Raw genomic sequence first — 17,780 nt, 5'->3', positions numbered from 1 at the left:
CTTGAAAATATTTGTATGTTTTTCGAACAATGGAAAAAGGGTGTCTGATAAATTTAAAAAAAAAAACTGGCAAGTTCGGTGTTTAAAAACAACATTGACATATTGAATTTAATGTAGAGCTGGGCAATTTCTAATGTTAGAATGAGGTTTATTCTATCGTGACAAATGGAGGGAATTGGCTGGTGTTATATTAATTAATCATTTTACTTTGCAGCTGCACTGATGGCAACTTTACAGATCCAGGTCTTGAGAACCTTCAACCCATTCTGCACAACTTTATTGAATTTATTTATCTGGGAAATGCAAATGTCATCCTATTGCTGTGAAGAAGTTCAGTCTTTGTATATTGTAATTTGTCCTGTGTGGTTAAAAGCATTACCATTTATAATGGGTAGTTCTTAAAATGGACTTGTGCACAAAGGTATGTGTTTTAAACTTCACACTGATGCTGCATTCCCAAAATGGTTGCGGTATGCAGTGTGGAATTTCTCCTGTGTCTGATTTATCAAACTGTCTTAACTTGTGCGGATGATTAACTGAACAGTTTAAATGCTTTGGGTTGACCAATTACAATTCAAACTTTGAATTATGATTGAAAATTGAGACGGAATTGAACCATTATAACCTAATTTGTCTGTAATTTAATCTTCCAAATGTCAGGACCATAAAGATGTTTTTCTTTTAAACACAGCTAAATGCAATACATTTTTTTAATAGGAAGAGGGCAAAACTCTTCTAAAGATGTGAATCACCATATTTTCAATCATCTCTGCGTTTTGAATGTAATATGAAACCAACTTTCTTGAAAATTGCTTTAAAGAATGGTGACATTTTAAGCATTTTGATCAAAGCTTGTAATGGTATCAGCTCCAGTCAAAATTTTGTTGACTTTTGTGTACCGTTCAGTGTTTTCATCCAAACATTTAATGTCTGAACATTTTTAACAGGTAATTTCACCTGCTGCTTTGTTCTTGGCTGCAAAAGTAGAGGAACAGCCGCGTAAACTTGAGCATGTCATAAAAGTAGTACATGCATGCTTGAACCCTCAAGAGCCACCACTGGATGTTAAGAGTGATGTAAGTTGTAAATAATATGGCGGAATGACATTTAGGATATGAACAGGATTTATTTAAAACGATTTTAATGAAAAAGTTGTATTTGAGTGGTAAATGTGTGGGGATCAATGCAACATTTCTGAACGTAAAATCTTCATTGATTTAGCTTGCTATTAGATTATATTTTCAAAAATTAACTTTGTAAAATGGTTGGTTTTTTTTTTACCCACTTGTACCATGTAGATTACTGTTTAAGCAAAAATATTCAGAATACAGTTTAGAGTCTGCTATTCAAACTGGTTTCTAAGACATATTTGTTCAACTTTAGGCATATCTTCAGCAAGCTCAAGACCTGGTCATACTTGAAAGTATAATATTGCAAACCTTGGGTAAGTTGATATTGGGGCTATTTCATTGTTCTAATTGATAGGGATGAAGGCAACAGATATTGGTCTATTGAATTCTTTCGTTTTAAACGATAGTGTATCTGTAATAGAGAAAACTAATGATGCTGGAAAATTGGGGAAAAAAAGCAATGAACTGTTGTTACTCTGCAGGTCAGGCAGCATCAATGGGTAGAAATGGTCACTCATTGTTCTGCTCTCAAAAGCTTCATGCATTATCTAAATGGAATTTCTAAATTAAACCATTGTTTAGAGCAGGCCATCACTCTTGTGCAGCTGGAATTCACTGATGAGTCCATTATGCTAAACCTTTAGCTTTACAGGGTGCAGTGTGTGTTTCATATTGTGTGTCAAATTTGGGAGAGGTCTAAGAACATTAAACATAATGTGGCTAATACTTGATTTTCTGGATGTGTATTTGCTGAAAGCCTCCATTGTTACAGTAGTGGTATTCTAATTGTAATTCATTATTTACAAAATTGTTTGAGACATCTAAACACATTGGATAAGTACCAGTCTTTCTATTCTTGCACAAATAGTAGTGGTGGGCTTGAAACACAATCGTTTCTGTGGAGTTGGTACGCCATGATAATATTTTGCAATTTAACAAAGCGGAAATATAAAAATTGTGCTTTATAATCAAGTTGGAATGTCGTATGGAACCATGATATTACACTGGTTCTCTTAATTGGTAGAAATTAAAGGATTTGTGGAGGAAATGAGAGTTGGTCTACATGGATGATGGATGGAAAGACATGATCGGCCACACCGGAACAGCAAAGCACCTGAACTAACTAATGCATAGATTCTTAAACTTATTCTGTGGTCTTTCAAGAAATACCATTAGAAATTATTTGATCAGGTTCCAGAACACAAACTAAAATGATAAACTTGGAGGTTTTTTTTGGATCCTAATCCTAAACAATACCTAAGTACCAGGAGAATGGGAAGTTTCGCATAGAGATCTTTCATCTTGTTTCCCAAAATGTTTTTGAGGAATAGAGTATTTTTGCCATAGCCTTTTAATTCTTTTCTCCCAATACTACACATTCTTCCCTTTTAAACTGTCATTCTTGAGTAAAGTTTTCATTCTGTTGCTTTTTATCCCAGGATAGATTGCAAGAAGTGAAAGAAAGACTCATTGAATTGCTCTCTTGTCCATTATTGATCCTGCTCTTCTATTGTATTTGATCTGCTTTTCTTTCCTGTATCTTGCATAATATCAGAATTCTTTGTTGTTCTTTTGGGTTCTAACATTATCTTTTGTTCCTTTACTGTATTGCCCTAATCCACCTAAACTGCTGATTTGAGCAGTACTGAAAGATAGTTGCATTTTGTTCTTTACATTCTGGGGAAAGTAGCACATTGGTGCTATTGAAGAAACATTATCCCCTTTACATAGTGCCTTCAAAACCGGTTATCTCTGGATTTTATTTGTTTCACCTACCTGCGTGAATGCAGAAAAGGTGGAGCTGCGTCCAATTCTATCCAGGTTTCCTACTGTCAGATGAGCAAAGTTGTACCACCTCTTGCCTACACAAACAAATGCTGAATCCGAATGGGGGAGGGAGGGAGCTGATGTCACAGTGATATCCTCAGCCTGCAACTCCAGCTACGCAGCCTATGCCAGGGATCGGAACAGCACTTAACCGGAATAGCTTTTGTCCTGCCTGCAGGAGAGTGACACATGACCTCCTCACAAACAACTGCAGCTCATTAACTTTTGCTTTCAAGTGTTCTCAGCGAAGGAAAGGGAATGTTTTCCCATCTGGGAGGGAGCCATGACTGGCCAAGCCAGTGTTGAAACCCTGGGCAGCTTCTCTGGTTAGTTCAAGCGTGAACACACCCAGCCTTAGTTCAGAGTACCTTGCATCTCTGCCACAAGACCCCCTTCCCACAGTGTTGTAGGGACGGAGTACAACAGCCGCTGCCTTAAACTGAGCGAGGAAGCGTGGAGGAAGGGAGGAGTTGGGGAAGTGCCAGGTCTGCGACACATTATGGATTTGTCTGTAGACAAGCTTATTTTCCTCCTTTCACATGAGTAAATGATTTAAATTAAACCAATTTTTCGTGAGGTATGCAATGCGCATAAAACTGAAAACTAAACTGCACAGCTTGTGAAAATTAAGTTGAAGCATGTAAACATTGTGAGAAAGTGTAAGAGAAGGTGGTGCATCCTTTAAAAAAAGGAATTTATAAGTATCAGGTTCTATTGCAGTTGCAAGACCCCAGCCTGGTCAGCATGTGGTAAACTGGTCTGTAACAACTCTTGTCAGCTTCCAGGACAGATTTTCAGCGAGGTTCTGAACTTACTGACGCATTATTGGGTGAATGCAAATATCGTGCTCTGAACCCCCAAAGAGAAGTGAAATCAAGTTTATAGAGAAAATAAACAATAATGTTAATTGCTCTGCCAATGGGTGCCCTATTGGCTGAAATAGCCAATGGACATTGAGGTCAAGCAAAGCATTTTATAAATAAGTTTCTTATTTTCAGCCAATCCTGACAAATCATCACAAGTGATTGTGGACTTTTTCAAAATAACAAAATGATTCACTTCCTGGCGCTTTTGCTCTACATAAGCGTTGCTGTGAATCACGTCTCTTCCCTGGGAAGTCGAACCCCTTTGTAAAAGAACTCCACAGAGTGAACGCTGAATCCATCTTTTAGATTTCCCTTTCACATTTTGAGTTGTGCAATAAGGCAGCTTCTCTATGTAAAAAGGACTATTGAGTTTAGTTTAGAATACCACCTGACAAGTTGACCAATCATTAATTTAACAATTGACTGCCATAATCATCCAAGTGATACTTGTGTGGAAATTTACATTTCTATTTTAATACTATTTTATTTTCTATTGTTGGTGTTAAATGTAATTTTTAGATTACTTCCTATTTCACACATTTTGACTTCATTCAGATAAAACCACAATTTCCCTGGAACTGACTAAATTATAAATGTAGAGAATTCTTGACTTCCAGGAGCTGAATGTTGTGATTTCCAGGCTGGATGTTGTGAGATTCAAGGGAATTCCTGCTCCAACTAAAATTATGTAACTTTATTACAGTTCTGTTTGTACTGTTGCTTTACAATGTACTAATCATAAATTATATTTGTTTTTATCTAACAAAAGGGAACAAGTTCTAAACCTTTTAATTTTGTGAAAGTTGATATTTATTTGTCTAATCACCTGCATTAGACTGCATTTGTTTTCCAAGAAAGGAACTATGCAAGAATGCAGGTCTTTTCCAGTGATGAACCATTTTTTAGCCCCACTAACTTGCACCCATAGCCATCCATACATACCTCTTCCATCCATGTACCTATCTTGAATGTTAAAATTGAGCCTGCATTCACCACTTCAGCTGGTTCCATACTCCCACCACTCCCTGTGGAAAAAGTTCCTCCTAAACCTTTGACCCTTAACCCATGTCCTCTGGTTTGTAGCTCACCTTTATTCAGTGGAAAAAGCCTACCTATATTTACTCTGTCCTCCTCATAATTTTAAATAGCTCCATCATATCTCCCATCATTCTTCCATGTTTCAAGGAATAAAGCCCTAATCTGTTTAACCTTTGGCTGTAACTCATTCCTGAGGTCTGGGCAACATCCGAGTAAATCTTCTCTATACGCTTTCTATCTTTTAGGGCATTTTTACACAGAAACTTAAGAATTATTCTGAACAAAAAAATAAACATACTTGCCTCCGGTGTGTCCCATTCTGGTCATTTACACAGCCTTCCTGTGTTCCAGAGTTTGTCACAGGTGGAACTGTTTCTTACAGAGTGGCTGTGGTCAATTTGCACTACAGCCGCTCCTTAAAAATGTGTAGGGGTACGAGTGGAAAAATTACGGGATTGAATTTGCATAAGAAATTTCATCCCAACATTTTAACATTGCCACTGGAGCAGAAATTTTCCTTAAATTTTCTACTGTTCAATGGCTGTGTAAAAGTGCCTATTGCTATCTTTCCTGCAGTAAAGGTGACCAAAACTGCACACAATACTTCAAATTTGGCCTCACCAACATCTTAATCAACTTTACCATTACATCCCAACTCCTATACTCAATACAGTGGAACCTCACTAGACCGTGAATTCGGATATAACACAATGAGTCATTGGACCCTGATATATACAAGGTATGTGCCGCTTAATGTCCACGTTCCATTTTTTGGATTGCTTAAGGTGGTATGTGGGCGGAAAGAAAAAGTTTTTTAAAAAAACTACTTTTAATCATACCTAATTGACTTGGTATGTGCACAGATTCAAAACTCCAAAGGAAATGGGCCAATGACAATTTTTCTCAAGCAAAATATTTCAGTAACAATTGGGTCTAGAGCAGTGGTTCTCAATCTTCCCTTCCCACGCACATTAGTAAGCAATCCCTTACTAATCACAGAGCACTGATGGCATAGGGATTACTTAAAGTGGTGGGGGGGGTGGCTGGGTCATGCTGCGAATAATGGAAGTGGGGAGTGAGTGCTATTGCAAGTGGTGGGGGGGCTCGTGAGTGGTGCTGGAGGTGGGTGGTGCCGTGGGGTGGGGGTTGCCGAGGGGTGCCACGGGCGCGGGGGGGGAGCTGCCGAGGGGCGCCGCGGCGGGGAGGGGTGTGCTGCCGTGAATGATGGAGGGGGGTTGGTGTGTGGTGCAGTGATTAATATGCATATATACTGTACGCAGTGAAACCCCGATTTGGCATGACCCTGCTTTTTTCGTGACGTGTTTTGGGAGGGGGCACCCCAAATATCGCGTTATAACAGGGTTCCACTGTACTTTAATTGATGAAGGCCAATATGCCAAAATCTCTCTTTACAACCCTATCCACCTGTTACGCCACTTTCAGGGAATTGTCTATCTGTATTCCCAGATCCCTGTGCTCTACTGCACTCTTCCATGCCCAACCATTTACTGTATATGCACTTTTTTGGTTTCTCCTTCCAAAATACACCTTACACTTGTCTGAATTAAATTTCATCTGGCATTTCTCAGCCTATTTTTCCAGCTGGTCCAGATTCCACGGTAAGTTTTGAAAACCTTCTTCACTGTCCACAATGTCTCCAATATTAGTGTCATCTGAAAACTTGCTGATCCAGTTTGCCACATTTATGAGCCAGATCATTGATGAATGATAACACTAATCACTGGCTTCCAGTCTGAGAAGCAATCATCCACTGCAACTCTGGCTTCTCCCATCTAGCCATTGTGAAATCCAGTTATCTACTTCATGAATGCCGAGCGTCTGAATCTTACTGACTAATCTCCCATGTGGGACCTTGTCAAATGCCTAACTAAAGTCCATGCAGACAACATCCACAGCCTTTCCTTCATCAACTTTCCTGATATTTTTCTCAAAACTATACGATTAGTTAAACACGACTTGGCATGTGCAAAGCTAGATTGACTACCCCAAACTAGTCCCTGGCTATCCAAATAATTGTACAGATGATCCTTGGCTTACGATGGGGTTACGTTCCAATAAACCCATCGTAAGGGTGGGGGTGGGGGGGGGGGGAGAACTGCACCTACTGAACATCATGGCCTAGCCTATTTTAAATGTGCTTAGACCACTTAACATAGCCTACAGCTGGGCAAATTTATCTAAAACAAAGCCTATTTTATAATTGTTGAATACCTTTTATTCTGTGCTGAAAACCCCCCAATTTTAATCATAAAATATTGTATAGCACTAGCCAAAGCATCCATCAGCTGATGGGCAATCACACCAACACCATTTGGTAAATTGTGAAACTACAGTACCAAGTGACTACATAGAGGTATTTTCATTAGAATGAATATCACCATCATACCATTATGTCGAGCAACATCTGTATATTTGATCTCTTAAAACACCTTCCAATAATTTACCTATTACTGACATTATGGTTACCGTCTTATAATTTCCTGGGTTATTTGGAGCCTCTTTCAAACAACGGAATAATGTGAGCTATCCCCCAGTACCACATCCGTGGCTAAGGACATTTTTAAATATTTCTGTCAAAGCCCCTGCAATTTCTACACAAGCATCCCTCAAGGACTGAGGGATTATCTTGTCAGGCCCTGGGGATTTATCCACTCTTACTGGCTTTAACGTGGCATGCACCTCTTTAATCTGTGTTGGTTCCATGAATTCACTGCTTGGTTTCCTTACTTTCCCACGTGTCTGCCTGTTTCCTGAGTGGGGAAAAAAACATTTAAGATCTTACCCCATCTTTAAAAGACCAATTTTGTCTCTTACTATTCTTTTGCTGTTAATATAGTTGTAGAAACCTTTAGGATCTTCCTTCCCATTGTCTGCCAAAGCAGCCTCGTACCTTCTTTTAGCCTTCCTGATTTCTTTCTTGAGATTTTTATTCCTCAAGAACCTCACTTGCTCTGTATTGCCTTTTCCTGCTATACACCTAACATCTTCTGAACCAGATCCCCAATACCACTTGAAGACCATGGTTCTCTCTGCCTGCTAACCATGCCTTTAATCCTGACAGGAACATACAAACTCTGTTCTTTCAACATTTCATCTTTGAAGATCTTCCAATTAACACATCCATGTTTGAAAACAATTTATCCCAATCTACACAATCCAGATCCTTTCTCATTTCCTCAAAATTGGCCTTCCTCCAATTTAGAATCTCTACCTGAGACCCAGGCATATCCTTCTCGATAATTAACGAAACCAATGGCATTATGATCATTAGACCCAAAATTTTCCCCTACACATAATTCTGTCACCTCTCCTGTCTTATTCCTAACAGGAGATCCAGTAATGCACTTTCCAGTTGATACTTCTGTATTATTGATTTAGAAAACTTTCCTGAGCACATTTGATAAACTCCAAGCCATCAGACCTTTTAAAATATGGAAGTCCCAGTCAATATGTGGAAAATTAAAATCGCCTACTATCACAGCCTTGTGTTTCCTGCAACTGTCTTCTATCTCTCTACAGATTTGCACCTCCAATTCTCTTTGACTATTGAGCTGTCTATCATACAACTCCATGAATGTGGTAACACCTTTGCAGTTGCTCAGCTCCACCCAAGTCCTCTGGTCTGTTCTGCTTGAGCACAGCTGTGATATTTTCCATGACGAGCAATGCCTCTCTCCACCCCCAACCCCGGTTCTATCACATCCAAAGCAACAAAATGCCAGAACATTGAGCTGGCAGTCCTGCTCCTCCTGAACCAAGTTTCACGAATGGCAACAATGTCATAATTTTACTTGCCAATCAACGTTCTAAGCTCGTCTGCCTTTCCTACATTGAAATAGAGTTACCTGAGACTATTTCTGTCATGTCCAACCCTAACTTATAATGGTGCATGCAATATTTATAGCATCTATTTCCTTGTCCACTCCTCTATCCTCTCTGGCACTCTGATTTCTATCCCCCTGCAAATGTAGTTTAAAAACCCCCCAGAGTAGCAAACCTATCTGCAAGAATATTTTTCCCTCCAATTAAAATACAAACTGTCTGATTGGAACAGGTCCCACCTTTCCTGGAAGAGAGCCCAATGATCCAGAAACATGAAGCCCTCCCTCCTGCGCCATATCTTTAGCCATGCAGTCCGTCACTTTTATAGTGATGTTTGTGACACCTGACTTCAATTACCCCTTCAACTGTTGAACTCCAGAAAAGCACATGATCGTGGCAGGGTGATTGACATTGATTTTAGGCCGGTCCTTGACAAAGTACTACATGATGATGTTGTCTGGAAGGTCAAATTACATGGGATCCAGAGTAATCTGGCAAACTGGAAACATTATTGGCTTGATAGTAGGAGACAGAGGGTGGTAATGGAGGGTTGGCACTTGGATTGGAGGCCTGTGGTTAGTGGTGTACTGCAGGGAACAATACTGATTATATCTTGAAACTGCTACCTTCAAAGGACCAGATGTAGGCGATTTGGCCCAGTAAGTCTGTTCAGCCGTATCATCCTGAGCTGATCCATTCTGCCACTCACCTGCCGTCTACCCATAACTTTGATACCTTGATTGTTTAAATTTGTAAATTTTTAGGCTCAAGAGCCTGTGCCACCCAATTAACCTACATCCCCAGCATGTTTCAAATGGTGGGAGGAAACCTGAGACCCTGGAGAAAACCCACACAGGCACTGGGAGAATGTACAAACTCCTTACAAACAACGTGGGATTCAAATCCCAGTCCCGATCGCTGGCACTGAAAAGGCATTGTGCTAATTGATTGAATAGATATCTATCAATCTCTGCCTTAAATTCACCCAATGACTTGGCCTCTACAGCTGCCCATGACAGCAAATTCCATGACCTTGGACTCAACACCCTTTTGGATCCTGGATTTCTTCACTTCCAGTCCACAATCCGTGAGGATTGGTAAGAACTTCTCCATGATCTCTATCAGTTCCAGAACATCACAAGGCTTCTCTGCGTTCTTGGCTCCCTGCTCTACTCACTATATACCTGACTGGCTTGGTACATCAACAACACCATCTATGGGTTCATTGACGATACCATGGTAATGAGTTAGATTTTTTTTTAAATGGCATACAGAAGAAAGATTGAAAACTTGACTGAATGGTGCACCAACAACCTCACATTCAATGTCCCCAAGACCAAGGAGGTGATTATTGATTTCAGGAAGGGAAATCCAGAGGTTCATTTGAAGATCAGGTGGAGAGGGTGAGGAAATTTAAGTTCTTGGGAATCACAATCTCAAAGGATCTTTCCTGGACTCAACACATTGTGAAGAAAGCACATCAGCTCCTACTTCCTCAAGAGTTTGCAGAGGTTTGGTATGACATTGGAAATCCTGTCAAAATTCCTACAGATGTGTGGTGGTAAGTGTACTAACTAGCTGCATGATATGGAAACACCAATAACCCTGAGTGCAAAATCCTGCAAAAGGTAGTGAACACAGCCCAGGGCATCACAAGAAAAACTTTACCCACCATCAAGATCATCCACAGGAAATGCTGTCATCAAGGATCCACATTACCCAGCACATGCTCTGTTCTCACTGCAACCATCAAGAAAGCAGTGTAGGTACCAAAAGATTTGTACCACCAAGTTCAGGAACAGCTGCTACCCATCCACCATTAGACTCAGCAACATTAATTTAAGGATTCTTTCTTTTGAACGTTACTGATTTTTTTCCTCTGAATTGCACCACCAGTTTATTTACATTTCTTTATTTGTTTACATATGTACATTATTTTTGGAATGAAAATTTCCTTAGATTTTTGGTATTTTATGCACTACCAATGAGTGGTAATTCTGCCTCTTTCCTCATCACCACCTGCTCCTCCACCTATCTTTATATCATCTGCAAACTTAGCCACAAAGCCATTTATTCCACAATGCAAAAAAATTACCAAAACCTAAATCTGACATCTTGTATTTCCTGTAGCAAATGTCATTATCTGCAGGTCTTTCTCCTTGCATAACCTGAGAACTTGTTTGTGCAACTTGATGAAGGGCTATTGAGAGTCTTTGGAAGACTTGTTTTATTCAATAGTTTGAATATTAACTTTTCTCTACTTTCACCAGTATGCCATGATGCGCTCTAGCAAAGTGTGGAATATTGAGTATGAGTGCATATTTTTGTAAAATATTCATGACTTGCCAAGCTTATTACTTATTCTCTTGCCTGTGATAAGTGGGCTGCCTTGAGTTCCTGATTGTGAAGAAGTTATTATCTATAAGTATTATGAATATACCTTATCAAGAGTTTATCATTTTGGACATGAATGAGCCACAATGTTGAAGACCTTGCACATTTTGGACTGTTTGTGACGTGCCGATTTGCAAAAGATTTGATGTTTTTAATTCATTTATTTGAGTTCACAATTGCTTTTGTAATTTTTTTTTAAACTTTAAAATAAATAGATTTCCTATGGTGTGGTAAATGAGCCATTGTTTGGGGTTAATTTAAGATACTTAATTTTTCAGGTTTTGAGATCACTATTGAACACCCTCATACTGATGTGGTGAAATGTACCCAATTAGTGAGAGGTAAGTTTTTCACCTAATATACAGAATTTCATTTTATTTCCAGTATAGAATGTAGTGAGTGGTAACTAAATATATTTAAGCTATTTTGATTTTTTGGACTAATTTTACTTTATTTTTATTACAGCAAGCAAGGATTTGGCACAGACATCCTATTTCATGGCTACCAACAGGTTGTTATCCTGACCCTCTTTGTTGCACAGTTTCAGGCACACTATTGCTTCCCTTACTGCAGGGCCCCCTTATCAGTGTCCCAAGCCCTTGTTGCAACAGAGAAATGTCCCTTCGTCTGTCACGATGGTGCTTCTCTGTTTGCAGTGCGGTGTACAGTACAAGGGTATTTTGGACACTAAGGGGTTAAATGCACAATGAGAAGTGTAGTGCTGCTCACTGATTACATTAACTCGATTCTGAGTGCATAACTCTAAAAATTGGTAGCCTGAATAGCAACTAAAGATTGCAAAGAGATAAACTTAACCTAGAATTCACACACAGCATGGTAAGTATAAAAGTATTTAACATTTTACACTTCTCGTTGAATTGCAGAATTTATTTTTTCCATAATTATTTGACATTTTCTAACAATATTTTAATGTTTTCAGATTAAAGCATTACAATTCATTTTATCAACTGCAAGTTGTTGGGTTGTACTTCCAGTTTATGTGGAAATGATTCACTGGGCCTTAAATTGACTGGAAGAGCTAAAAGTAGGTAATAAGAATGCTATTGCAGGAAGTACCACCTTTGCAAAAGTAACTTTTAAATGACTTGCTATTTGACAATGATCAAATTACTCCACCTTGGTATCTGAAGAAAGGCACTATTTTTACAGAATTAAAATTGTAATTTTGAGGCCATATCTACTGCATAATGGTAAATCATTGATATTAACCTCCAAAATATGAGTTGCAGAGCAAATTATTCAGACTGGATTAGAGGAAGGTGGGGGGAAGGCCTCAGTAGATTCTGTAGGGACTCGATTTTATCCATATATGTACTTTCAATAACTATTAGCTAGTTGGTTTAATTAAAGTCACATCTCGAATAAACTAATGATCTAACTTTCAAAAGTAATTGATTTTGGATGTTCCCTTCCAAATGGGTGTTTTGACATTAATGCTGTCGAGTGCAAGAAATCAGTAAATGTTTGGCGAGACAAAATGTCAGGAAATTTTCATTGCAAAAATAAAATATTGTTAGGCTTACTGAAATTATCACATTACTAAATGTTTTGATTTTTTTTATGGCCAGGCTTTTGCCTTGCAAACATTGAGAACTGCCTGGAAAAGGACATGCATATTAAGGTGACAAGAATTTTTCATTTGTGCCCATGTATAATGGTGTATGCATTACTTCCATTTATGGACATGTCTACTTGAAACATGTTCTTCAATGGTAGCCCCATTTTCAGCCTTGTACTGGAAGTGTGACCCACCTTCTGCAGATTTCAATGTATATATTTTTACTCAGCAATTAAATAGCTTCCTGTTTTTCTGTATTTTTTTCCATGATCCACCAATCTTCAATGTTCTCCACTTCAGTTTGCACCTGACAACATTTTGCTTGCAGTACAAACCTACCGTGATAGCATGCGTGTGTATTCATCTGGCTTGCAAGTGGTCCAACTGGGAGATACCTGTATCCACAGATGGGAAACACTGGTGGGAATATGTGGATCCATCTGTGACTCTGGAATTACTTGATGGTTAGTTGTAAATTGAAGGGAATTGAAAGCAAAAATACTTGCTGCTGAATGTGTTTTATACCACAGTCATTTATAATAGAGCAATTTAATGTAAATTCCAAATGCTTTGCATTTTCAAAAGTATGCTGAGCTGTCATAACTCTTGATAATACATGCTGTGTTAGTCTTCCTTCAGCACACCAGTCATTGATAGTTGACTGAAATCTATTCTATGACTAAAGTATTTTTATTTCCAAGAAGTCCTTTTTCTAGTCCTTCCATGAAAACAGACTAAAATAAGAAAAGTAGCATCAGTGTTATGTTAAAAAGAATTGTGTGAAATTGGCTGTTATGCGATGTGGATGTTGTGCGAACACCATATTACTGTATATACTTCACAGTTCTATCGGATACGGAACTAGCGCTAAATTAAACTGTTTACTTTTTTTCACTTTTAAACTTTTATGTAAGCACTTTCTTAGCCTATATCGCACACAACTTAACAAAGGCAATCTGGATCATCCACAACACTGTTCTCAACTATCTCATTATCTTCCACTGGAAGAATTTCAGTTCAAATAACCTCCATTGATGAATTGTCAATCTGTAATGCCTGAAGGACCTGGCTGAGGCTCTTGGCGAGGTGTTGGCTTCTTCAAGATTTTGTCCAGTGTTGTTTTCCTTGTTTGCTTTTTCTTCATAAATTTCTTTATATGCGGCAAACTCTGCATGAGCATTCCTCTCCAGCAATGAAAAGGCCTCAGTGTTTGGGTCCATCTCTTCTGCAAGCTGTTAAGGTCTACAAAGAATTTGGCTTACTCCTTAACAGTGAACATCTTCTACCTCTGTTCTTCTGCAGTTTCCTTTTCCCTTGCATCTTCACCTATTCGCTCTTGCTCTAGTTTCAGCAACTCTTCATTTATTTGTTAGTTCCTCAGGAACCACCTCTTCAGAGTTCTTCAATGTCCTCACCATCTATGTCTAGGTTCAGATTGTTGTTTACCATGTCAACAACAGCTCTATTAATACTTAAAATATTATTTTTTTTTCAAACCTCTTGAAGTCATGCATATGCCATTTCAGTATTTTTTCCATATGCCGTTCATGCACTCTTATGAGACCTCATCCCAGACCCTAGCAAGGTTCTTAATGCAGTGGAAATTGTACTCCTTCAAGGCTTGCCAGTGCCATCAGTTGCAGCAACATTCTGAGCAGTATGAGGTCCTCCTCACACAGTAGGCTTTGAATGCCCCTTAGTCCATTGGCTAAATTAAAGAGGTGGTGTTTGGTGGGAGGAACACCACTTTGATGTTGGGGTGGAGGTCATTATTGAAAGAGGGGTGTCCGAGAGCATTGTCTACAATTAACAAAACCTTGAAAAGTATGCCTTTTTCCAATCCGTACTTTTCCATTTCACTGGCATAGCAATCAAGAAGGGCATCCTGAAACAGTATTTGTCATCCAGGACTTTTTAATTGCTCCTTAATAAACCAGTATGATATGTTTGTTAATATTCTTGAAAGCCCTGGGATTTTTTAATTTTTTCAATCTTTTTATTCAGATTTCATAATACAGCATAAGGAGAATAGATTATGACACAAAATGGCATGTCCAAGTCTACTTGGTATAAGTATCATAAATTCCAAAGAGTGAAAATGTGATATATTAGAAATAATTCTCTGAGCAAAGAAAGCTGAGATGGACATATTGACTATATATTTAAAAAAAAAAACCAACAAATCTACTTAAAAAAAAAAATTAAAAACTGACCTGTTGAATAGTTTAAAACAGCTCTGTTCCATGCCTACAAAAACACAAGAATTATTATGTCTGGAAAAGTGTTAATTCATAGGATAACACCAGTTATATCCCATGAAAGTAATCAATAAATAGTTTCCATGTTTCTTCTATTGATCTAATGTACGACTTCGGATTTTTTTCTTTATTTAAGAAAGACCTAACATGAGAAAGCCATTGAAATAATAAAGGAGAGTTTTTCCATTGAAGTAAAATGGCTCTTCTAGCTAATAGTTTAGAAAAAGCTACAACTCGATATGTGAAGTAGGTAAACAACCTACATCTGTAATTCCAAAAAAAGCAGTTATGGGGTTTAGTTGTAATTGAATAACCAATATCATTGAGTTTTAAAAAATAACTTCCCCAAAATTTTATGACACAGAACATGACCAAAACAGACAATACGATGTGCTTCATTGACTTGTATATCACAAAGTGGAGCTCGTATTAGGAAAGATGCGAGCTAGTTTACCTCTAAACGTATAAGCTCTACGAACTATTTAAACTATTAAAGAATGTCATGCATAAATTGAAGTATTAACTAGTCTAGTAATTCTTCCCCATGTTTCTGGAGATGATATTAGTTGAAGTTCTGATTCCCATGTTTGTCGAATCTTATCTTTGGGGACTGGTCTCAAATTTAATATGAGTATAAATAGTCCCAATTAATCCCTTTTGATAGGGTTTAACTGGAACAAAATGGTTGTTCTAATGTTAGATAATTAGACATTACTGTAATCTGTAAATATCTTTTAAAAAAATTCATGTATGGTAAATTACATTTGGTAGAAAGTTGTTCAAAAGACATCAAATCACCATCAGTTAATAAACCTACAAAAACAATTCCTTTAATCTTTCAAATAAGGAAGGTTTGGTCAAGAGTAGATGGTGTTAATAAAAAAAAAAAATTAGCCAAGGCAAAATCTTAGTCCAAAAATCCTGATCTTGGTCTAAAATGTAATGCTGGTCCTAAAAAGATGCAAAGGAATAATTCTGGACAGATTTCAATTGCAAATTACCCAGATTTATCAAAGTATAAATCCAAAAAATATAGTGAACATTAACTTCTCAACAGTAAAGCCTGAGGTTTTCACTATACCAAATAAGAAATGGCTTTAACTTGTAGCCAGCAACATTCCCTCCTAACAACATTGCCATTCTGTCTTTAAAAACTTTAAAGCCTGGCATTGACTTTACCTTATGGATGAAGGTCCTTTCAGACATTCACTTCCAGAATCAGGAGGTTTCATCTAATTAAAAATTTGCTGGGGCAAATAATCTCCCTCTAAATAAGTTTTAAGATTTCAACAAATTCTTCTGCTGGCTTGGCACATGCAGACTCAGCATTCACATTCATCTTCTTTGGCTTGGCTTCGCGTACGAAGATTTATGGAGGGGGTAAAAGTCCACGTCAGCTGCAGGCTCGTTTGTGGCTGACAAGTCCGATGCGGGACAGGCAGACACGGTTGCAGCGGCTGCAGGGGAAAATTGGTTGGTTGGGTGTTGGGTTTTTCCTCCTTTGCCTTTTGTCAGTGAGGTGGGCTCTGCGGTCTTCAAAGGAGGTTGCTGCCCGCCAAACTGTGAGGCACCAAGATGCACGGTTTGAGGCGATATCAGCCCACTGGCGGTGGTCAATGTGGCAGGCACCAAGAGATTTCTTTAGGCAGTCCTTGTACCTTTTCTTTGGTGCACCTCTGTCACGGTGGCCAGTGGAGAGCTCGCCATATTTTGCAGTGAAAAACATTGTTTGAAGTGCCTGAGCTAGCACTAAACTCAATATTGTAGTTTTTCCTGCTTTTTCTTTAAGCATCTGGAACAAGTTTTGTGCCTTAGCAATGATCGTCAACGTACTGAGAGGGACTTGCTTTTGTGTTTGGTCCTCAATTCACGTCATTAGTAATTTCTCCATATCTGATATAGGTGCCCCATGCATTTTCTTTAACCTCGTAGCTTTCAGTGGAGTTGATCCTGGAAAAGATTTTCTGTTTTTGAGGATCGTTGTGATTGCTGAGTGCAACATGACTAAATCTCGAGCAATAGCAATATCATTTGTTTAATAACCTTATGTTTCACCTCCAAATTGATTCTTCTCCTTTGCCTCTTGTTGCTGCTATCACTGGTTTTGTTGTGTTTGGGAGCCATGATAGATAGAAAGTACAATACCTACATACATAAACCATTTTATACAAAAGACATGTGTTTGGGAGGTTGTGTACGTCCTCTACGTCCCATTTTCAGATCGAGATTTCTGAACTCTGTTATAACCTTATGGGACGACAGACATGCATTCGGGCGTTGCCCGAATGGACGTTAAGTGACACATATTTGTAGTTGATTGTATATGGTGTCCAGCTATTCTAACTGATAATTAATCGTACAACTGAGAAACTGAAAAAGTTGAAACAATTTTCAAAATAGTCTTCCCCGTAAATTCTGAGTTCTATTGCTGCAACCGCTGCAACCGTGTCTGCCTGTCACGCATCGGACTTGTCAGCCACAAACGAGCCTCCAGCTGACGTGGACATTACCCCTCCATAAATCTTCGTCCGCGAAGCCAAGCCAAAAAAGAAAAGAAAAATCTTAAAAGATATACTGGCACATTTAACTCATTTGTTATCTCACAATTTATTTGGAAATGTAACATTATAAATGTTGATTGAAAAGTTTGTAGAAAGAAATCATCTACCCTGGAAAATTTAAAAATATGTGATTGTGGTAAGTTGGTAGTACTTTTTTTTGAAATTTTTCACAAGTTTTCATCTACTAACCATGATTTTGAATTTTGTTTCCAGAGTTAACACATGAATTTCTGCAAATACTGGAGAAAACTCCAAGCAGATTGAAAAGGATACGAAACTGGAGG

At 38.3% G+C, this 17,780-nt stretch overlaps 1 protein-coding gene across 7 annotated transcripts in view; it reads left to right on the top strand.

Annotated features, from left to right (window-relative positions):
- ccnt2a (cyclin T2a) overlaps positions 1-17,780 on the top strand; it is a 28,423-nt gene that overhangs the window by 7,885 nt on the left and 2,758 nt on the right. For 2 of the 7 annotated variants that reach the window (XM_069935191.1, XM_069935194.1), the window contains exons 3-8: positions 948-1,076; positions 1,384-1,444; positions 11,377-11,439; positions 11,564-11,609; positions 12,978-13,141; positions 17,710-17,780. In XM_069935191.1, the coding sequence (XP_069791292.1) occupies positions 948-1,076; positions 1,384-1,444; positions 11,377-11,439; positions 11,564-11,609; positions 12,978-13,141; positions 17,710-17,780 (534 nt within the window). Of the gene's footprint in view, positions 1-947; positions 1,077-1,383; positions 1,445-11,376; positions 11,440-11,563; positions 11,936-12,038; positions 12,741-12,977; positions 13,142-17,709 lie in introns of those variants that run through there. The other 5 variants (XR_011356722.1, XR_011356723.1, XR_011356720.1 and 2 more) reach the window with 5 other exon arrangements.

Source organism: Narcine bancroftii, chromosome 4, assembly GCF_036971445.1.
Source record: "Narcine bancroftii isolate sNarBan1 chromosome 4, sNarBan1.hap1, whole genome shotgun sequence".
Taxonomy (NCBI): domain Eukaryota; kingdom Metazoa; phylum Chordata; class Chondrichthyes; order Torpediniformes; family Narcinidae; genus Narcine; species Narcine bancroftii.
The sequence above is the reverse complement of the archived record's forward strand: the minus strand, read 5'-3'. Positions and strand labels throughout refer to the sequence as shown.